We start from the raw sequence: 24,396 nt of genomic DNA on the forward strand, positions 1-24,396 counted from the left end.
CACTGTGTGCACTGTAAGTGCGGGTCAATTTTAAAGCACTGCAACAGAGCATTCATAATGGGTTTCGCTTTTAAAAGCACTGTAGACCAAAAATAAACCTGACAAAGGGCAGCTGTAGAGTTTTAACATGTGGAAAACTCCACAGGCGGCAGTTATATAACTGGAAAGAAACATGATAAATATTTCACACCGTTAGATGAACTTCTAACTCTGACACGTGAAAAGCAAAGAACACAAAACACACCTCAACTCTCCAAAGAAGCAGAAAGCTTACACCGAGAAGAGACCAAGGCGATTGCTAAAATCTGAGTCCTGCCTTCCAGCTCGAGTCTTGATTGCTTTTTCCCCCCTTCGCCTCCAAGGCGGAGCCGGCGAACCCCATCTCTCCGGAGCGCCTACCCCGCAGGTTCGCGGGTTGGCCAGAAATTTTCCAAAGATCTCCACCCTTAGGCTGAAAACCCCCAGAGAAGTTTTGTGCCAAGGAGGGGAAGAGAGGAGTCGGAGCAAGGCAGGCGCAGTCCCCCCTCCTCCGCGCCCCACCCCCAAGCCCTGCGGCCAGCGCCTCCCGCGCCCGGGCTCCTCGCCCTGGGGGACAGCTGGCAGCCCCGCGCCGGACCAGACACAAAGCCGATCAATCCCGGCGGCGCGGGGGCGGGGGCCGCCCGCCCCGCCAGGGCTTCCCTTCCGCCCGTCGCCTCCTCCGGCCCCCTCATTAGGACCCAGCCGACACCTCGTCCGGCTTCCTCGGCCCGCCCCGTCCCAACCTCCCCACACGCCCCCCCCCCCCCGAAAGAAAAAGAACTGTCCAGACCCCCCCAGGTCCCCGGTTAGGCCAGACCCGCCTCTAGGGAGCCGGTTAAGAAGACGCCCCTGGAAGGGGGAAACTGACATGCCATCAGGCCCCGCCCCTCCCCTCCCCTGCAAGAGTGTCTCTGCTCCCGCCCCGAGAAGTTCAGTGCCCCCCCGGGCTGCCTCCCGCGCTTCCGCGCTCCCGCCGCCGGGACCCTCGGCTTCCGAGGAGTCGGCAGCTCCCGACCCCGCGAAGATGGCGAGGAGGAGCCGCCACCGCCTCCTCCTGTTGCTGCTGCGCTACCTGGTGGTCGCCCTGGACTGTAAGTTGCTGGGGTACCGCCACCCTCCCACCCACTCCTGCTGAGACCAGCTCCCCCAAACCTCCAGCCCCTACTACGCTCGGCGCTGGCGGAGGGCTTTCTCTGGGGTCCCGGACGGAAGGTCTGCCGCGGGGCAGCTGACTTGACACCCAGCGAGCCCAGAATTCGAGGGTGCCGTCTGCGGCGGGGGGCCGGAGGTCTCAGTTTAGTGTAAATCTCATCTGATTTTGTTAGTTCTAGTTAGAGAAAGTTAAGGGTCCACACCAGCAGGTTCTCATCTTGCAAAGTTGGGTTGAGTTTTCAAAGACACGGAAACGTGAATAGAATGCAAAACTCACTAACTCCTTAGAAGATGCTAAGATCCCAAGATGGCATCACTCGGAGGCAGGCGCCGGCCACACGCTTAGCACTAGAGCAGGGGGCACTATTAGAATTGTCATGGCTTTTGAGGGTCCCAATTGTGCCGCTAATGTGCAGTGCACTTTTGGGACGCGTGGTGGGAGGGAATTCCTGGCTGTTGAGCCAGAATTACTTGTATCCTCTCCACCTGTACATCTACATTCAGTTAGAGGAGTCTGGTCTGGGCGCTCCAGCCAGCTGCTGTGTCCTCAGGGTACGTCAACGGGATTGTTAGAAAGATACAGAAGCTCTGATGCAGTAGCGGGAGACGTCCCAAAGCCAACTTCACGGGATGGTTCTAAACAGGATTTTCACGGATTCTGGGCTCATAAGATTTAAAATCCTGGGAATGTTTCCTATTATTTTGTTTTTCTCGCATTAACTTTTTAGAAAAAAATGGAGGAGATTACAATAGATCTTTAGCACACTTAAGAAACGAAGTTTTCCTTTTTCTTTCGTTTTTCCTTTTTTTCTTTTTACTTTCCTTTTATTTATTTTTAATAGAATGCATTATTGTTGTTGCTATTCAAGTTCTGATAATATAATACTTAAAATAACCTGCAGGTTGCGTGTCTAATAGCATAAAACAATGACTCTTTCTCGAGCTCTCATTGCCTGAGTATTGCTCAGCTCAACGTGGTGTGAGTTTTTGTCCCTGAGTGGGGAAAGAAGGTGCAAGTTGTCTCAGTGAAGGGGGCATGTGCTGACCTATATTATAGGAAATCAAACCAAGAAGTCAAGGCTTCACAATAAAAACCATTACGCAATTTTGACATATCAATTGGTATCATGTTGAACACACAGACAAAAAAATCACTAATGCCGAAAGGCAACAAAGAGGCAGACTGGAGGAATTGTAACAAAACTACCGGAAAAGTTATGTATTTCACTGACAGTCTTAAATTTGAAATAAAAAGGACTGACTTTAGTGTAGAATTATCACTAATTAAAAACAGAGAAAATTATTTTACTCTGGTATTCCTACACAGTAATCAAAATAGAAACAATACACCCTAAGTTTGAAACTGTAGCCAAGAATAACCCAGAGGCAAACACAGGCTTAGATGAATAGGCAGAATAAGCGCTTTTTCAAGCTTTGGGTAAAGCTAACACTTTGGCCCTCCTAACCCTGACTCCTACAGGGGATTAATTTGGAAGTGTGCAGGGATCTTTTCTGTATTGTTCCTGGGATGCCAAAAGGTCTGATATTGCAAGAATGTTTTATTTGCTTTTTTAAAATTTTTATAACAGTTTAGACTTAAAGAAAAATTACAAAGATGGTATAGAGAGTTCCCATATACACCACACCCACTTTCCCCTATTATTAATATTTTACATTAGTGTGATACATTTGTCACAATTAAGGAACCAATACTGATACATTATTATTAACTGAAGTCCATACTTTTTTCAGATTTCCTTCATTCTTCCCTGATGTTCTTTTCTGCTCCAGGATCCCATCCAGGACACCACAGTACATTTAGTAATCCTGTATGTATCCTTAGGCTCCTCTTAGCTGTGACAGTTTCTCAGACTTCCCTTGTTTTGTTATTACCTTGGCAGGTTTGAGGCGTATTGGCAAAATATTTTGTAGAATGTCCCTCAATTGGTATTTCTCTGATATTTTTCTCATGACTAGACTGGGTTTATGGTTTTTTTTGGAGGGCGATCTCCGAGGTGAAGTATCATTTTCATCACATCATATCAAGGGTACATACTGTGACCATGACTTATCACTGTTGATGTTAACCTTTATCACCTGGTCGGGTAGTGTATGCCAGGTATCTCCATGGGTTACCTTCCCCCCCACTTTCCATACTGTATTTTTTGGAAGGAAATCACTATGTACAACTCACACTTAAGGAAGAAGAGTTATACTCCACCTCCTTGAGAGTGGAGTAGCTCCATAAATTACTTGGAATTTCTCTGCTTGAGAGATGTCTCTCCCCCCACTCCATTCATTCATTCATTCATCTATTTTTTTTTTATGTCAGCATAAGCTCATCAATATTTATTTTGCACTTTGGATAACAGTCCAATACTATTTTATTTATTTTAGATTGTCAGCTTTGGCCATTGGGAGTTCTTAAAATTGGTTCCTGTGTCCCTTTGACATCCCCCCATCATTGTGTATATATGTGTGTTTGTTTGTTTGTTTTTGGCACTTCCTTACTTTCTGGTCCCACAAAGTGCTCCAGGCTGATCCTGTATATTTTCTGCTCCAGTTCCAGAATCAGCCACTGCTCCAAGGAGCCCTGGTTCCTTTGATTGGAGAATGGTATTAGAAACCAAGATCTGGGCACTAGGTACATTCATTGCTTTTAGGGTGTTGTTGAAAAAACAAGAATGTTCTTCGAGGCTAAGTTTCACCCCACCGTCCTATTTTTGATTTATCCACTCAGGTTTCACATCCAGATCCAAAAACTGTACTGAAGGCTTACCTATGTATCACACTGTTCCTAGGACTTTCCTGTATGTTTTCTCTTTTTAAGTTCTCAACAAATGCATGAGATAGAACATATCTTCAACTTACAGGTAGGGACCCTAAGGCTCAGGAAAGCTAAGTTACTTGTCTGGGCTCACTTATCTAGGCTGGAAAGAGGTGGCACTGGGATTTGAAGATCAGAGACTTTGTTGCATAGATAGCTGGCCTTCACTCTCATTTTTCTGAACACTTAACTCTTTTTATCATCTTCATTCAAGAAAAGACAGTGGATTCCTTATGCTCTAATTATATCTCATCTTCTTGATATTCATCCCAAATACGACTGTACCACTCTTTTGTCTCAATCCTAATATGTATAATATCATGCTCATTCCCATTCTTTCCTTTTACTTCTATCTGTCAATATTCTTTGTTTCTTTTTGGTAGTCAGGAGGATTGCTTTTTGTTGTTGTTACTTAAATTATGATTTCAGTGTACCTGTTGATAGATGGACATTTATTTGTGTGTTTAGTTGAATTATATTTTTCTTTCCCACTAAAATAGAAGCTCCATGTGGGAAGAAATTTCTTGATGTTTGCTCACTACTGTATGTCCAGTGCTGAGCAAAGTGCTTGGTTAATAGTACGGGTAAATATACACCTGTCGAAGGGGAAGGGGATAAGGTGGAGTGGGTGGAAGAAATGTATGGATAGAGTTAATGATTGTATTATAAATCATGAAGCCCTAACTTATTCTGCATAGGTGAGATGTCAGAAAAGGAGTTGAATGTGAATGAGAGCAGTGTGCTGTTCTTGGCAATACACATCTGGTGGCAGCTTGTCCTCAGATCTAGACTGGAACCCAAGCCAGGCAACTTGGCCTGAGTTTGTAATCTCTCATCAACTGACAAGGACCGTGGAGGCAGAGAGAGGTTTGGATCTTCTGCAAAATTACAAGGTTCTGCCTCTATGATGGAATTGACCCAAAACAGCACTCCAGGAAACCGGTGCCAGGAAAATTCTGCCCTCTGTCAACATTGTTAAGAGCAAAGCATCATAATCAACTAGCTGAAGAGAACTGGTTCCATCTTGACATAGTCAAGATGAATGCAAAGGTCAAATTGTGCTTGCTGGTAGACCTGATAATCATTTTAAGACAGTAACAGACATGACATTAAAAAGGAAGATGTCAAAAGCAAAAATATCAGCATAAAGAGAACAGTGAGTTCCCTATGGCTGAGGACACTCATTTACCCCTCCACATGAGCAGTTCAATGAGAGAAGCCCATGTGTATTTACACACATTTGCTCTGCGCATGGTTTCTATCACACTCTCTTCCTCCAGTGGGCCTATTTGGTGGAGAAGATGTATTAGACCATAGAGGCAAGAGCCACTGTGTTTGTTAAAGTCAGACCAGCAGAAATCTGTAAAAGCCATTGTTTAAAATAACATTTCTTTACATCCCATAACAATGTAGTGACACCACTGCTGAGCCGATACTACAGGCTACCTGTATTGCCAGATTGATGTTTTTTTAAAAATAAATTTATTTATTTTATTTTTGGATGGGTCTTCATTGCTGCGCGTGGGCTTTCTCTGGTTGCAGCCAGCAGGGGCTACTCCTCGTTGCGGCGCGCAGGCTTTTCACTGCAGTGGCTTCTCTTGTTGCGGAGCACGGCCTCTACGCACGCAGGCTTCAGTAGTTGTGGCACGTGGGCTCAGTAGTTGTGGCTCGTGGGCTCTAGAGTGCAGGCTCAGTAGTTGTGTCGCACGGGTTTAGTTGCTCTGCGGCATGTGGGATTTTCCCGGACCAGGGCTCGAACCCCTGCCCCCTGTACTGGCAGGCGGATTCTTAACCACTGCGCCACCAGGGAAGCCCTCCCAGATTGACGTTTCGAGGAAGATGAGGGTGAGTCAGAATCTGGGTCAAGTGCTTTCTTTGGCAAAAAAAGAAAAAGAAAACTTAAAACTGAGCACTACTTTCTTGGAAGGTGTTACTGAGGTTAGAACTCAGGGGAAAAAAGCCCAACTATATTAGTTTCCTATTGTCACAGTAACAAATTACGATAAATTTAATGCCGCACAAATTTATTATCTTAAATTTCTAGAGGTCAGAAGTGTGAAATAGGTCTCACTGGGCTAAAATCGAGGTATGGGAAGGGCAGTGTTCCTTCTGGAGGGTCTAGGGGAGAATCTGTTTCTGTGTGTTTTCCAGCTTCTAGAGGCCAGCCATGGCCCCATTCCTCCAGATGCAAAGCCAGCGATGCCAGGCTGCCATATCTCTGGTTCTCTCTCTTCTGCCTCCCTCTTCCACTTATAAGGACCATTAAAATTGCATCAGGCCCACCTGGGTAATCCAGAATAATCTACTCATCTCAAGATCAGCTGGTTAGCGACTTTAATTCCATCTGCAACCTTATTTCCTATTTACCATGTAAGGTAACATATTTATAGGTTCCTGGAATTAGGATGTGGACACCTTGCCGGGGGTGGGGGGGATTATTTTGCCTACCACAGGAACCAAAATTAGGATGTGTGTAATCGGTGTTGTGGCCAAGAACATTCTAGAGCCTATGGAGCAACCATAACTCTTCCCTTTAAATTATACTTCATAGTGTTATAGATTTGCATTTTTTGAGCTGTATTTCAGATGGCATAGTGTAGTGGTAAAGAGGACGTACTCTGATGCTGAACTCTGCTCACTTACTAGCTTTGTGACTTTGTACAAGTTATTTGACTTTTGTGTGGGTTAGTTGACCCATCTGTAATGGTGACAATCCCAATAACAGTACTTACCTCATAGAGGTTTAGGGAGAAAGAAATGTGTTCACATGTATAAAGCATTTAAAAAACTGTTACTGTTGTTATTGTTAAAATTTGGGGGCAATGAAGTTAAACATTCATATTATCACTTATAATGGATTTCTGACATTTCTGAGAGTCATAGACGAAGAATAGGCTGTTTCATAAGTACTGTACTAGTTTAAACAGCCTGTTTTATTTACTTTTATTATTTTAAGAGTTTATTTTAGGGAATTCCCTGGCGGTCTAATGGTTAGGACTCCACGCTTCCACTGCAGTGGGCACTGGTTCAATCCCTGGTCGGGAATTAAGATTCCACAAGCCGTGCAGCATGGCCAAAAAGTAAAATAAAATAACTAAAATGTTAGATTAAAAACTTTAAAATGTTAAAAAAGAATTTTTTTAGAATGTGTTTTTTTAAGTTTTATTACAGAATACACACACATACATCTCTATCTATCTATGAAAAGATTATACTCGTAACCAGGTAAAGAAGATGAGGGAGACCATTTCTGATGGTGCCAGCAGCATGCACAGATGTCCCTGGGGGAGAGCGTTCAGGAAGAGGGTGAAGGAATAAAATAAGTTCTTTAAGGCCAGAGTATGGAGAGCAGGGGAGGGTGAGAGGCAGCAGCCAGGCGGTGGAGGGCTTTGTGAGACACAGTTAGGATTTTGAATTTATCCTAAAGTAAGGAGAAGCCATTGAAGGCTTTTAAACGCTGAATATCCGTCAGATTTGCATTTCAAAAAGAGAACCCAGTGGATGGAGGATAGAGAATGGGCAGAATGGGTAGGTGGGAAGTTGGAAATGGGGAGACCAGTGATTGGAGTGGTCCAGGCAATTACTTCCTAAGTATGTCTTTTATATAGTTTACTGAAATATATACATACACAAACGTATATCATTAAACATATACATATACCCACAGAAAATTGTTTTATTATTTGAAATGTAGTTAATTAATCAGGGATTTGAGAAAAATTGTTCTTTGGTTTTTAAGGATTTTTTTAAAAAAATCATGTATACTGGAGGTGTTTCCAACTTTCTGTTCAGCTCCCAGCATATAAACGTAAAACAGTAGCTCTTTGGGTTACTATTTCTCTTCTTTCAGTGTTGTTCTCTTTTCCAATACCTGAGTTTGTCTTCCATCAGTATTGTTTTAAGTGTTTTTAGAGTTTCACCAAGTTGCCACCCTTTGGAGGGTGACTTGATTAGCTGTGATGGCCTTCTATATTACTAAGGGTATGAGTGTGTGCATGAGAGAGAGAGAGAGAAAGAGAGAGAGAGAGGATGTGTGTGCTCAAATGAATGCCTGCTGACAGGCCCACAGAACCCTACTGAGGATCTTCAAACCAATGAGTGGGTCAGCAGTGTTCTGCAGTTTGAATTGTTCTTATGTTTTATGAGGAGAGAAGCAGAACACTGTCCTGGACCTAGTCCTGTGAAGTAGGTCAGGAACTGCTCTCTTAAAGGGAACCCTCCTACACTGTTGATGGGAATATAAATTGGTGCAGTCACTATGGAAGCAGTATGGAGGTTCCTTAAAAAACTAAAAATAGACTTACCATATGATCCAGCAATCCCATTCCTGGGCACAGATCCGGAAAAGACAAAAACTCTAATTTGAAAAGATACAGGCATCCCAGTGTTCATTGAAGCTCTATTTACAATAGCCAAGACATGGAAGCAACCTAAATGTCCATTGACAGATGAATAGATAAAGAAGATGTGGTAAATATACACAGTGGAATATTACTCAGCCATAAAAAGAATGAAATAATGCAGTAAGTCAGACAGAGAAATATAAATAGCATATAATATCACTTATATGTGGAATCTAAAATGAACTTATTTCCAAAACAGAAATAGACTTACAGACATAGAAAACAAACTTGTGGTTACTAAAAAGGAAGGGCGGGGAGGGATAAATTAGGAGTTTGGGATTAATAGATTCACACTACTATATATAAAATAGATAAACAACAAGGACGTACCATGTAGCACAGGGAACTATATTCAATATCTTATAATAAGCCTATAATGGAAAAGAATCTGAAAAAGAATATATATATATATATATACTTTGTTGTATACCTGAAACTAACACAACATTGTAAGTCAACTATACTTCAATAAAAAAATAATAATTTAAAAAATATATTTTTCGGAAACAATTTTGAACGGTTCCCGAAGTACAACCACAGAACTGTATAGTGTTCTAAAGGACAGAATTCGACGAGTACTGATTAAACCATAATTTTCCTCCCAGAAATTCTGTAAAACTATTGAAAATAGAGGTAAACACTTCATTTTGCTCTGAGTAAACGGGTCATTCATGCCTGTTCAACTGCGTTCTCCAGGTCTTCAAAGGATCTCCTACTGCTGTTGTTGACATTGCTAACAGCCCACTGGGAAAGAAACTTTGTGGAGAAAAATGTCAAATATTTCCTTCTAGAAACTGGAAGTGGGGAAACGTACAAGAGGGGACTCTATGTGAGTAAATAAAGTGCTCTTGAATGATTTAAAAAAGAAAAAGAGCCACTCTCTTAGCTTTCCACTGTCTGGGCTCCAAAAGCCCTGAGCATCCTCGTGAGCATAACTGACATGAGTTTTAGTCCTTAACTAAAGAGTCTTGTCTTTCTCTCTCTCTCATGTCATTGGACTCAAGATTTTATTTGTTTCGTTGGATTTTCTATTTTGTTTTAGTCTTCAAAGTGCCTCACAGGGACATTTTGGGACAAATTTGTCTTTATATTTGTACAGAGTGAAGAAGCCTAGCTGGTCTCTCTCCTTTATGCAAGGTGTTTCCGGTTTGCTGGCTCACATCTTGTGAAAAGAGTCACCTGCTGTTTTCAGTTTTAGCTTTTCTCACACTATGAAAACTTGCTCAATACTTTATGATGGACGTGATCAAAGACAAAAATAGATCACTGTAAAATGCATCTACTTACATGTTCAACTAGCATAATTTATGTATATGGTGAATTCGAACATCACAGAAAAGTCATCAAATGAGAACTGTCTCCTTTACAGTCCTCCTGATTTTTATTCCACTCCCACTCTTTTAATCTGATTGTTTAATTGAGGTATAGTTGATGTACAATATTATATAAGTTTCAGATATACGACATTCACAATTTTTAAAGGTTATACTCGGTTTATAGTTATTATACAATATTGGTTATATTCCCTGTGCTGTACAATATATCCTTGTAGCTTGTTTATCGTATGCATAGTAGGTTGTACCTCTTAATCTCCTACCCCTATGTTGTCCCTTTCCCTCACTCCCTCCGCTCGTAACCACTAGTTCATTCTCTATACCTGTGAGTCTGTTTCCTTTTTGTTATATTCACTAGTTTGTTTTATTTTTTAGATTCCACATATAAGTGATATTATACAGTATTTGTTTTTCTCTGATTTATTTCACTAAGCATAATACTCTCCAAGTCCACCCATGTTGTTGCAAATGACAAATTTTCATTCTCTTTTTATGGCTGAGTAATATTGCATTGTGTTTGTGTGTGTATGTGTGTGTGTGTGTGTGTGTGTGTGTGTGTGTGTGTATGAGACATCTTCTTTATCCATTCATCTGTTGATAGACACTTAGGTTGCTTCTATATCTTGGCTACTGTAAATAATGCTGCTATGAACATCGGGGTGCATGTATCTTTTTGAATTAGCGTTTTTGTTTTCTTCAGATATATGCCCTGAAATGGAATTGCTGCATCACATGGTAGCTCTGTTTTTAGTTTTTTGAGGAACCCGCATGCTGTTTTTCACAGTGCTTGCACCAATTTACATTCCTACCAATAGTGTATAAGGGTTCCCTTTTCTCTACTTCCTCATCAATGAAGTAGCCCACTCTTAAGTTTCTTGCATGTGATTCCAGAAAAATCGTGGGGCGGGGAATGTAGTTCCAGCATATATGAGCATACCTGTATAGTTTCTTTAAAAATAAAAATTACTGTGCTTAATGTTCTGCAACTTCCAACAGATCAAATCATATTGTGTATAATATTCTGTGCTTTCCTACAAAGTATCTATTTTTACCAGTAACTAAAGCCACAACCCAAAGCTGGGTCACCAAACAGGACTCATGATAACATCTTGAAGAGGCCTTTTTAAAACCCTATGCCAAGATGCAGTAGGGACGATCTTCTAGTTAAAACCACTAAATATAAGTAGTGAAACCAAGTGCTATAACAAAACAGAGGGAAATAAACTCCCAAACCAGTGATCAAAACTAGAAAGAGAAAAATTCCAACCGAGACCCAGTAAAAAAATCCAAAGGAGAAAAGAGTAAGGGCCAGAGAGGACAGAGACAGCAGCACCAGCTAGGATTTACAGACAAGTGAAAGCTGCTGCTATTTTTAAAGGAGAGGAAAGAAGTAATGACCATGAATAAAATTGGAACACGTTGAGCTACTGGGAAAGTGCTAAATTTGAAAAGAGAGAATTGTGTTTATATTTTTAAAAAATGCTCTAGAGTCACTTTAAAATAGGAGTGGATTCTAATCAAAAGTAGAATGGACATATGAAATAAACAATGACTCAAGTGTAAATAAACACTGATCTATTCAATCCAATAATTTAATTACTGGTTATTATTATTTAATCCAATAATCTAAACACAGTGAGCTCTGCCATAAAATATATAAAAGTTTTACATAAACTGATTGGAGCTATGGTATCACTGTACTATGACACCATATAATGCTTTCGGTCCCAGAAGAAGTCAGGTTCTTTTGTGTTTGTGCCGTGTGTGTGTGTGTGTGTGTGTGTGTAAGGGAGTGAACCTCTATGGCATTTTATCTAGATACAATGTTTCTCCTCCCAGCCTCCATCTCTTCTACTGTCATTGTCCTCCTTGTTCAAATGTTCTCCATGTTGCCAAACGCAAGTCCTCTCTGAAGGTCTAAGTCCAAAATCCCTTACCTCTTCTTTTTTTTTTTTTTTTTTTTTGCGGTACGCGGGCCTCTCACTGTTGTGGCCTCTCCCATTGCGGAGCACAGGCTCCGGACGTGCAGGCTCAGCGGCCATGGCGCATGGGCCCAGCCACTCCGCGGCATGTGGGATCTTCCCGGACCGGGGCACGAACCTGTGTCCCCTGCATCGGCAGGCGGACTCTCAACCACTGCGCCACCAGGGAAGCCCTCAAACTTTTTTTTTTGATTCCATATTCTACTTTTTTTTTTTTAAAGAGCGTATGCCCCAATGTAAGTTTTTGGTTATAAATTATATACATGTATTTTTGTATCAATATATTACATTAATTATAAAATATACATAAAATAAATATTATATTAGATGCAAACACTAATACCTTTGGGCAGAAATGAAGTGGTGATAGCCCTATATTACAGAGTTTGATAAAGGCTCTGTAATTAAAACACTGTGGGACTGGTACATGAAGAGACTGACAGACCGATGGAACAGAATATAAAGTCCAGAAATTGGCGCAAGTTCATTTATAAATTTAGGATAGATAGGGATAAAAATAGAGATCTATCTATCTAAACCTACCTTTCTATATGTCTGTATTTATCTATCTATCTATTTATCCACATATAAAATGGTAGCATCTCAAACCATTGAGAATTCTTATTAAATGTTGTTACAACAGTTGTGCAGTGATTTAAGGTAAATTCGATCTGAACCTGATAGTGTACATAGGGATAAAGTCCAAATGAATCAGAGATCTAAATGTAAGTAAGTAAGCAAATAAATAAGACCATTGCCCACAAGCAAAACAAAACAAACAAAACAAAACAAACAAAACAAAACAGAACAAAGCATGGTACGTTCTTCTATGAATTGGACTATATAGCCAAAGAGCATCTGCATGAAAAAAATAAAACACTATACACAAATCAAAAGATAAATGTCTAATTGGGAAAATATATTTGTAGTTTAATCCTCAACCAAAGAGTATTATCACTGATATAACAAAGAGCCCATAAAAATGGAAAGAGAATAAAAATATAAAGAACAAAATAGAAAAATGGCACATGGGCATGCTAACACACACACACACACACACACACACACACACACACACACATACACACAAGCAAACCCTAGAGAGTTCCCAGAAGAAAAATTCAAATGATTCTTCAAGTATGAAGCTCTTTGGAATTCACTGGCCGTCTAGTGATAGGACTCCTTGCTTTCACTGCCAAGGCTCCCGGGTTCAATCCCTGGTCAGGGAACTAAGATCCCACAAGCTGCGCAGCCAAAAAAAAAAAAAAAAAAACACTGATAAGTATGAAGCTCTGCTCAACATAACTTGAAAGGTAAATTATTAAATCTTCACAAAGACTGCATCTCTTGTCTACCAGATTAGCAAAAACATATAACTCATCTGCATGTTCCTTTACTGAGGTTGTATGGAAATAGGCACTTTCACACACTCTTGATGGGCAGTGTAATGAGGTGTCTGCTCTGGAGTGGAATTCAGCAATGTGTAGAAGAATTACATATCTACCCTTTGACTCATCCACCCCACTACTGGGAGCTTGTTCCAGAGCTGTATAAAACAGGACATGATTCATGCATAATATTATTTATTTCAAAATTATTTATTAAAAAAAGACTGAAAACAATCAAATACCCATCAGTAGGGGGTTGGCTGAATAAATAAAATGGTGTGCAATGTAGTCATGGAAAGGAATGAGGGCAGTCTCCATGTATGGATATAGTAAGTGAAAAAAGCAAGGTACAGAACTGTATAGCTTCACATGCTACATTTTTCGTAAGAAAGAAATGCTGGGAAGTTAAATGAAAACTATTCACAATGGGTAGAAGAGACAGGAATAGAACAGATTTCTCTTAATAACTTATTACATAGATTTGATTTTGAAAACTTAAAGGTTTTATTGAAAAGATAAAATTCATTAAAGCATCCATCTGTGAAAATTGAAAACAGATGGAAAGAGATGAACCTACTGTATATCAAATCAGTGATATAACCACATAGAGGAAAGAAGCTCCAGTCTGAGCTTAGAAAATAATATTCCCCTGAATAGTAGGATATACTTTAGGGATGAATAAAGCTACAAATACTTTGTAAACTAAAGTAATTTAAAATAGTAGTTTTGTTCTTTTGAAACTACTTTGTATTACAGGACAATTCAAATCAGTAATTATATCGATATAGAAAGATAAAGATTTTCATTGTAGGAAAAAAGAGATACATGTATAATGTTTTTTAAAAAGGTAAGTTAAAGCCCTATAATGGTATATTTGATTTGAAAAATCACTATGAACTCATGATGCTTTTTTCAGATGCAAGAATCTGATAAAGAATATATATATACATAAACATATATATGTGTATATATATATATATATATATATATACAGTAACTGAATCACCTTGCTGTATACCTGAAACTAATATTATAAATCAACTGTATTTAAATTTTAAAAAATGAAAGAAAAAGAAAAATACAAAAAAAAAAGAAAGAATGACACATTTTCTGTATCTGTCTACTAAAAAGGCCTAGATGAAATCACAACCTGTATCAGTCAGCTCTTATGAAGTAACAAAACCCACCCAAATCTCAGTAGTTTGCAACTATATGCATCATTTTTGCTGCTTTTCAATTTTGGTGGCTCCAGGTCAGCTGCAAAATCTCTGCTTTACATGTCTCATTCCTGGCCCCAGGCTGAAAGAGCTGCCCCTATTTGGGAGAGACAGTCCTTGTGGCCAAGGGCAAAGGCAGGAGGCAGAGCTAAATCATGCAACAGCTCTGAAAGCATCCACTTAACATGATGGATGTCCACTGGTCAAAGCACGTCACATGGCCAGACCTGGAACTGGGGTAGGGGAGTGTATTCTGCCTGCCACGATGCCCTGGAAATCATGCGATAATAAGTGGGAAGGGAATGAGTAGTTGGGAATAATAATATAATCTATTCTACAACCCCGTAAAAATGATCACAAACAGACTGTGATCTAGATACCATTCCACACTAGCAGTGACTCGGGATCTTTGGAGGAGCATCTGATTCCGTGTTTAGAGTTGGGCATATATGAGTGTGGGACATTTTGTTGCACCAGAAAGCAAGTTAGAACTCTCCGAGCTACTGAGGTTGTGTCTAAAAGACACAGGAATCAACATAAAAGGGCTCCCTTTGGCCAAATTAGAGGCAATTTGAGAATCAAAAAAATTTTTTTAAATATTGAATGCAATTGATTTAAAGATGTTGAATATATTTTTTAATGTATTAATTATGCAGATACCAAAAAGAGAGAGAAAGTCAATTAGAAAAAAAAAAAAAGACACAGTTACCACGCTTTGGTCACCATCTGAACTAAGTCAGTTTCTTCTTACTCTGATATTTGGCAGTCAATAATAAGGCTTTGTCCTGCTTTCCTTTATGTTTGCATATGTAACCACATCCTTAATTGACAAGGAAAAGTTCTTCTTTTTAGAATTCAAGCTAATAAATGGGCAAAGATAATAGAAAAAATAGAAACTAATTATCATTATCCTGAAACTTGTAATTGGCTTAGGATATGATTATTAATGCGTAAAAACAGAAAAAATGTTGATGGGAAACTTTACAATGGAGGAATCAGTCTCTTTATCACCTGAAACCACTATTTAGTCTTAACGTCATTAAAAGTGGCACAACCAAACATTCAGTGATATAATAGGAAGCATATAACATTCCCTATGTAGTATTTTTACCATCCCTCAAAAAAAATAGTGACCTTTCCTTGAGTCAACCCTCTAGACAAGCTAACTTCTTTTTGAAGGAGAGTAGATACATAGATTAAATGACCCCACAAGGCCACACACAAACTCAGAAACTGGGCTTTTCTACAGAATAACTGACCAGGTTTCTGCAACAAGTCAATGGCATGAAAGGAAAAAATAAAAGGGAGGAAAGAGCAGGTTAGCTTTAGATTAGAACAAACCAAGACAAAAAGCCTACAAAGCAAATGTAATGTTGAGACATGGTTTGGATCCTGATTCAAATAAAACATCAAGCAAATTGGACTAGGGCTGGATATTAGATTATACCAAGGAAGTATTTTAAATTTTGTTAGTTGTTCTAATGGAGTTGTAGACATATGTCTTCAATTTGAGTTGATACCTACTTAAATATTTAATAAAGAAAAAAATTTTTATATATATGATTTGCTTGAAAATTCCTCAACAACAAAAAGGGGTAGATGAAGTAAATGTGGCAAAGTCTTTATAACTGTTGAATCCAAATAATGAAATATGGGGGTTATTGTTCTGTTCTCTCCACTTTTATGTCTATTTGGAAATTTTTCATAGTAAAAAACTACTTAAACCCATAAATACAAATAAAGAGAAGAATGTGACAAATATATAGAAATTCTAATATTTTTATTCACCCCTCTGGGTTTTCTTATACATTCTACCTTAGAGTCTACTGGTTTAAAGAGAAAATAAAAAGACCAAAGTGAGTCTACATAAGATATCTGAATTGTCTGTTTTCTTAAACTCCACATCTTAGCCAGGGTAGTCAATATAAGAAACCCACATTCTGTTTAAATAACCCCCTTTTAAATCTAGTTTGTCTCTTTCACACTAATAAAATGCCTGCAGACAAACAAATGAACACCCTGCCACTAACTGGAACTCCACGATCCTGGGTTACACTGCAAAATCTGTTAGTAAATCCACTGCATAACAGCCGTTTTTCTTCATGATGTAGTGTGGATCTTTCGGTTCATTTATTTTGAAAGGAACTTTAATATTTTATTCCCTAAAATGTGAAAGGACCCATTAGATGAGTGCATGTCATATTCATAGACTGATGGCAAGAAAAGATGAATGTAAAAAGTGAGTTGATTAAATTCCTAAATATTTAAAATTTTTTCTCCTGCATTTATTTAATGCAGGCTGACTCAATCAGGCCTTTCTTATCAAGCATCTGGCTCTTCTGAACAACAAAAGAGAACACTTGCAGCCTTCTTATAGGGTAAGGTCATATCCAGCATTTGACATTATCAACTCTTTCAAAATTGCTCGTACTTTCTAAAATATTTAATGTTCAAACCCATGTCATTAATAACTTAATGTCAAGTTCCAAATGAGTTCTTTTATTTATTTATTTATTTATGGCTGCATTGGGTCTTTGTTGCTGCGAGCAGGCTTTCTCTAGTTGTGGCACGTGGGCTCAGTAGTTGTGGCTCACAGGGTTAGTTGCTCCGTGGCGTGTGGGATCTTCCAGGACCAGGGATCAAACCTGTGTACCCTGCATTGGCAGGAGGATTCTTAACCACTGCGCCACCAAGGATGTCCCCGAAATGAGTTCTTTATATGATTTAATTTCCCATAGTTCCTCGAACCCTGAAGACTCCAAAGCTCTAAAGATTCTCTAGAGAAGACTCTGGTTGTGGGGAAAAAATGGAAGAAATAGGGGCGTTTGGAAGCAACCTAGAGCCTGTGTCAGCAGCTTATGCACACTAGCAGTGTAGTCATTTATGTCAGAAGCTATTTTCAACACTTTCCCCCAATGCGCCATGAATTCATGAGCAAGAGAATGTAGATGTTAATAGAGGAAAGAGTTTCACTTCACCTTCCATTCTATTATTTCTTGGTTTTAGAGTGCAAGCAAGATTGCATCACAACCCTCTAATCGATTTTATATTTAGAGTCCTAATTATTTGAACAAACAAGTCGTATCTCTCTAGCCTGTACCATTTTACACGTTCAACTATTTATATGTTTAGTGGTGAGACACCCAAATCTGCTGAGGAATGATGAGAACAGTCAAAACTAGCCTTTTGCATTACATGGGCTAGAATAGCTGAAGAAATGTATTTTTCTAATTATTAGGGAAAAAAAGGACAAGTAATTTTGGAAGTGGGACACAGAGGTACTTTTTAATAAAGCTAAGTTACCTCACCAATGAGTGTGTAGAATAGTAATGTTTTTGTTCCCAGAGGACAGTGGATTCCCATCTTTTACTTGAAGGAATATCCATTACATTTTCCCTGACAGGGTGACTCTGGGGCATTTTCAAACTGACTGGGATGATGGGCAGAATCACCTTCACTTTTTAAATTAATTTTATGAATTATATTTCTAATGTATATTTGACAGTGATACATTATCAAATTTATAGGTTAAATATCCATGTGAAATGTCTCTACTGGATGGTTCAAAGAACCTCCTTATATTTTAAACCATAAATGTCACATTTGTTCACAAAGAAACAAAAAGTATGATGTAAATAAAATGGAGCTTGGGATCCAAGGAACTAAGATTGTGTCAGTTCTGCTCTTAGTAATGATGTGGCTTTAGAAAACGGCTTAATTTTATTCAGGTCTTATTTTCCTTATTTGTAAAATGAGGGAGGAGGTTTGATTTAGTGATGATAATGTTCTTTATAATTTAACGTTTTATATTTTTTAATGGGGGAAATGTACCATACTTAGCCTGTGATGATAAAATTATGTGGAGTTGTGAACATGTTTTAATTTTAAACTGCCTTTTTCAGAGTTCTTATTGGTTAAAACACAGAGTTTATTTTGAAAAGAAGCAAGACATGGGCTCCAAAAGTGGCTTGGTATTCATGGAGCTCATATCTTCATGTATATTATGTTTAGTTTCTATTTGATGCAGTAGGCAACAGGAAGTTGCTGGAAGTTTTGATGAGTGAAACAATATGCCAGAAAATTGGTATTTGAAGTAAACAATAATTTTGACCCCTACATGTAGGATAGACAGGAGGAAAAAGGTAACTTTAGCCCAGGTATTAGGTAATAGAGTCCAAGATTAAAGTAGCTGTCAAAAAATTTGTTTAAAAAGAGTTAAATCCAGAAGACATTTAAAATAGAAATTGGTAAGTCTTAGTGCTTGATTAAATATAGGGGACATGAAAGAAATCAGAACAATACTTCTAAGTATTGTAAACATGAAGAACCATAGAAATCATAGTATTTAAATGGAAAAGGAGTGATTATTGTCTATAGTTCGGGAGGCAACAAAATAGCCAACTAAAGATGTCTGTATAGACTATTGGAAAGAGGGTGAGAAGTGACTACAAATAGAACTACCATAGGACCCAGCAATCCCACTACTGGTCATATACCCTGAGAAAACCATAATTCAAAAGAGTCATGTACCACAGTGTTCACTGCAGCTCTATTTACAATAGCCAGGACGTGGAAGCAACCTAAGTGTCCATCATCGGATGAATGGATAAAGAAGATGTGGCACATATATACAATGGAATATCACTCAGCCATAGAAGGAAACGAAATTGAGTTATTTATAGTGAGGTGGATGGACCTAGAGTCTGTCATACAGGGTGAAGTAAGTCAGAAAGAGAAAAACAAATACCGTATGCTAACACATATATATGGAATCTAAGAAAAAAAGAAAGGTCATGAGGAGCCTAGGGGTAAGATGGGAATAAAGACACAGACCTACTAGAGAATGGACTTGAGGATATGGGGAGGGGGAAGGGTAAGCTGTGACAAAGTGAGAGAGTGGCATGGACATATATACACTACCAAATGTAAAATAGGTAGCTAGTGGGAAGCAGCCGCATAGCACAGGGAGATCAGCTCGGTGCTTTGTGACCACCTAGAGGTGTGGGATAGGGAGGGTGGGAGGGAGGGAGACACAAGAGAGAAGAGATATGGGAACATAGGTATATGTATAACTGATTCACTTTGTTATAAAGCAGAAACTAACACACCATTGTAAAGCAATTATACTCCAATAAAGATGTTTAAAAAAAAAAAAAAAAAGAATGTAAAGGAGCAGAGACAATGAAGAAAAAGTGCCCAGGGAAATAATAGGCAAGCAACAGAACAGTGTCATGGATGAGGGGAGGAATTTTGCCAAGTCAGTTGTTATCTGGAGGCTAAGAAGGATGAAGAAGGGGAAAGATCAGAGTGAAGTAAGGGCAACCTGAGGGATTAAAAAGTAAAGAAAGAACAAAATTAGCATTTGAATAGAACTCTAGGATTAAAAAAATACTTTCACTGGAATTATGGTATTTAAGTCGTGTTAACATCCCTTTGTGGTACCTAGAACTATTTTTATCACGGTTTCATAAATGAGAAACAGAGGCTTAGAATGTCTTTAGGGATACAGTACTTAGAGGCAGGACTTGAAGTTAGAACTGCTGACTCCAAATCTCATTGTTTTTCCTCTGTGGGTGACAAAGTATCAGGAAAGGTAGAAGGCTGAGGAGATTCGGGGGGAAATGAAGATACTCTTTCCTGGTGTTCACTTCAGCAACATGATGCACGAGGCAGGGAGAGAGGGAGCTTCCCTCCGTCTTGTTATGTACAGATTTAGAATCAGCACACAGTGGCCTGCAGGCGCAGTGCAAAAATGACTAATTGTTTCTATCGTAATAAGAAAATAATTTGAATATACTATTTGGAATGTGGTTCATGGTTTAAATATCTTAATGAGTTAATAAATACTTTTTGATATTCGTATATTTGCACTGTGGTTGTCTTAACATATATAAATGCCTTCCATGTTCACAACTCAAATTGAATTCAGAGCAATATTAACCCGAAGGGTAACCCATAAGCCTGCAATAAATATTTCATGATCTGAAAATCTTGTTTAAGTAAATGGGAAAAATATCCAAAAATGAGCATATTCAATATCATCAGGGATTTATTATCGAATTTAGTCAACCTAAGAGCATCACAGATCATTTTAAAGGGAAATGGAAAAAGTCCCCCTAATTTCTAGCCTTTTTTCTAAAAGTTAATATTATAAGATCTTTAAGAATGTTGAGTCCAGGATTTCTAATTAGGCTTCGGGCACTTATAGCTTAATTAATATGAGTCTCTGTGTTGTATCTTTTTTTAAAATAAATTTATTTTTATTTATTTTTGGCTGTGTTGGGTCTTTGTTGCTGCGCACGGGCTTTCTCTAGTTGCGGGGAGCGGGGGGCTACTCTTCGTTGTGGAGCGTGGTCTTCTCATTGCGGTGGCTTCTCTTGTTGCAGAGCACGGGCTCTAGGCACGCGGGCTTCAGTAGGTGTGGCTCATGGGCTCTAGAGCGCAGGCTCAGTAGTTGTGGCGCACAGACTTAGTTGCTCCGCGGCACGTGGGATCTTCCCGGACCAGGGCTCGAACCCGTGTCCCCTGCATTGGCAGGCAGATTCTTAACCACTGCGCCACCGGGGAAGCCCTGTGTTATATCTTTGAAGGTGGAGAAAACTGGGTTATGATTTCATAATATGCTTACCTTTTCAAAGATTTTTATTGAAGATGTGGATCAGAGATCTTAAATATCATTTAAAAGGGTGATAGTACATGCCTGAAAAAGAATAAAATAGTTTTGGGCATACTGTTATTGAGAGATAAGAAGACTTAAGAGACATCAATTATCCCAGTTAAATTCATCAAAATTAGTTAAAGTTTTCGTAGCTGAAAATGTTATCCTTTGAAATACAGCATATTGTGAGTAGGAAGAATTATATTGGGCTTCAATTTGGAGCAGTGAGTAATTCAAAGTTGAAAGAGGTAAGATAGAAAGTAACAAAATTGAAAAGCCTCCAAACTGTGTAAAATAAGTCTTGAATAAATCCTGTATCCTCTCCGGTACCCCATTTGCAGTTTTGTTGTGAGGACAGGTACCACCAGTGTATCATGATACTGATTATAAGTTTCACTCTTGAAAAATTAACTTTATGGTTATGTTACATCAGCTGTATAAGTGGAGAACACTTTCAGTTTATTAAACAAAGCTTCCAAATTTCCGTTAGCTCAGAGTGTGTTCAAAGAATTCAATTGGGAACTAGCCCCAGGAGCGGTGTTCCTGCCCCAGGGGGTGTCATGGAGTTCTGTAGGACCTATTTAATTGTCACAGTGATGGGTGGTTTGTGGGGCAGGAACCAGGCTGATAAACATCTGTGTGCCAAGCCATGCTGCAAAATAATTTCCCTGTGTCCCTCACCTTTCATCCTCCATGACTTTCTCAGATTCCATTGCATGTTCATATAAGTGCAAACTTTTTACCTATGAACACAGTTTTTTTGTTGTTGCACAGCCTTAATATATATCTAAATATACAATTTTCTATTCTAATGTCCACAGTAACCTGGTTCTTTATTTTTCGGTACCATTTGGGATGGCTTCTGGTTTTCTTACTTCTCTTAAATGCAATTTAATGTTATTATTATTTTTTATGAGCTTTTTTTTTTTTTGGCTGCACACCATGGCATGCGGGATCTTAGTTCTACGACCAGGGATCAAACCTGCACCCCCTGCAGTGGAAGCATGGAGTCTTAACCACTGGACCACCAGGGAAGTCTGTTTTATGAGCTTTTTAAGAAATTTTATTTTTTTTAATATTCTACATATAAGAGAGTTCATATGGTATTTGTCTTTCTCTTTCTGACTTATTTCACATAGCATAAGGTCCATTTATGTTGCTGCAAGTGGCAAAATTTCACTCTTTTTTAATGGCTGAATAATATTTATTCAGCTTCTTTATGCATTTGCCCGTCGACAGTAGTTTGCATATCTTGGCTATTGTCAATAAGTGTAGATTAATATCTGACTTCTTCACTGTGTCTTCTAGTGTAGTCATGTACAAGCATTTATAAATTGAAATATATATTATGTTACTATAAATTGTTTTCCTTTTATTTCTCCTTAATATTAAAGGAATATTATATTTAGTTCATATAAATATTATATTTATATAATATATAAATATATTTATTATATATTATAAATATATAATATATTTATTATAAATATTATATTTAGTTTTCCAAATTCTGTATATATAATATAAATATATAATGTTAATTATCTATAAATTTTGTTTCAGGATAATAAAAGAGGCATCAAAAATTTATTATGGGGCTTCCCTGGTGGCGCAGTGGTTGAGAGTCTGCCTGCCGATGCAGGGGACATGAGTTCGTGCCCCGGTCCGGGAAGATCCCACATGCGGCGGAGCGGCTGGGCCCATGAGCCATGGCCGCTGAGCCTGCGCGTCCGGAGCCTGTGCTCCGCAACGGGAGAGGCCACAACAGTGAGAGGCCTGCGTACCACCAAAAAAAAAAAAAAAATTTATTGTGAAAAGAGATTCTGATAGTGCTGAGAACCAATGAGTTAAAATAAATAAGTGTAAATTACATGTATTTCATCATTGCACTAAATTCTTCAGTTTGTGGCAGTTGAAGGTAGGAAATTTATTATATATTCTATTTTTAGGGAGCCAACTTTTCCCTTTCCAAGGTCCATTTTTAGCTGACATGAGGAAAAAAAGTGAAATGGGAGAAAAACGTTAAAAATAATGACACTACAGAATGCACTGCAGGAAAACCATGTGTGCATATATGCACATTTCACCAAAATATGCTAAAGTAGTTTTTTCCTTTTATATGTAGTGAAGGTATTGCTAGTTTAGAGTTATGCAGTGTCAGTATTTTAGATTTTTGTAAAAAGAGGCTATAAACCTTTAATACAATCAAAAAATGTTAAAATATAACTAAAGCTTAATACTTGATTTTAATTCAGCTAGTTTTATTCATTGGTCTAGTATGTCAGGTATTGTGCTAGATTAAAAATATATATAGTTTAGGGACTTCTCTGATGGCGCAGTGGTTAAGAATCCACTTGCTAATGCAAGGGACACGGGTTCAAACCCTGGTCTGGGAAGATCCCACATGCTGCAGAACAACTAAGCCTGTGCGCCACAACTACTGAGCCTGCACTCTAGAGCCTGGAAGCCACAACTACTGAAGCCTACGTGCCACAACTACTGAAGCCCACGCGCCTAGAGCCCATGCTCCTCAACAAGAGAAGCCACAAGAAGGAGAAGCCCGTGCACCACAATGAAGAGTAGCCCCTGCTCACCGCAACTAGAGAAAGCCTGCACTCAGCAATGAAGACCCAAAGCAGCCAAAAATAAATGAATAAAATTAAAAAATATATATATATATAGTTTATAGTATATGTAAAATATGTTCTACATTAGGTATATAGTTTATAGTACATATAAAATACTGCAAAAGAATTTATAATACATCTGATTTGAAGACAAAACATGTTCAGTCTTGTCTACAACAGACATTTAATTATCTCCTTTTGTGTGTTAAGCACAATACAGGTACAGTTCCTAATATCACCATGTGCCAACACTACCCAATGGAAGAATCAGATATGTAAGAGACAGTTTGTAAAAATAAACAAATAAAGGCTCGTAAAAAGTGCTGTGTCATATAGGAGAATGGATGAGTATGTATAGAAGGACAGAGGGGCTGGTGAAGACTTTACCTTTCCTGATATTTCAGCGGTGTGTTGAATTATACAGAGAAATTCAGCATTTCTCAGGAGAGTATTGGGGAGCAGGGATTTGAGGCAGAGAGCCTTTGAGACTGCAAAGGCTTTTGGAGTGAAAAGAGCCCACGTGAGTGGGAGCCCCATGGTGGGTGACTTGAACATAGGGTATGGAGGGGGGCAGTGATTGGGGGGGAGATTGAAAGACAGGAGCTAGTTCTGAAAGGCCATTTGAAGGAATTTGGAATTCATCCTGAAGGCAAAGGGGAAGCCTCTGAAGGAAGCTAAATATGATCAGATTGTGTTTTCAGAATCTAACTCATGTAGGAGGGAGGCAGATGAATTGCAAACTTGTCCACATCTGTATTCGTACTTGGCTATTTCCCTCCTGAATCAA

At 38.8% G+C, this 24,396-nt stretch overlaps 1 protein-coding gene across 7 annotated transcripts in view; it reads left to right on the forward strand.

Moving 5' to 3' along the window:
* Positions 1-264: 264 nt before the first annotated feature.
* Positions 265-24,396, forward strand: part of JAM2 (junctional adhesion molecule 2) — a 407,749-nt gene continuing 383,617 nt past the window's right edge. For 6 of the 7 annotated variants that reach the window (XR_010943810.1, XR_010943811.1, XM_067739257.1 and 3 more), the window contains exon 1: positions 265-1,112. Coding sequence is in view for 4 of the 7 variants with exons in the window: in XM_067739257.1 (XP_067595358.1) it covers positions 890-1,112 (223 nt within the window). In the remaining 3 variants the exon portion in view is untranslated. The remainder of the gene's footprint in view (positions 1,113-24,396) is intronic. The other variant, XM_067739261.1, reaches the window with a different exon arrangement.

This window comes from Pseudorca crassidens, chromosome 5 (assembly GCF_039906515.1).
Source record: "Pseudorca crassidens isolate mPseCra1 chromosome 5, mPseCra1.hap1, whole genome shotgun sequence".
Taxonomy (NCBI): domain Eukaryota; kingdom Metazoa; phylum Chordata; class Mammalia; order Artiodactyla; family Delphinidae; genus Pseudorca; species Pseudorca crassidens.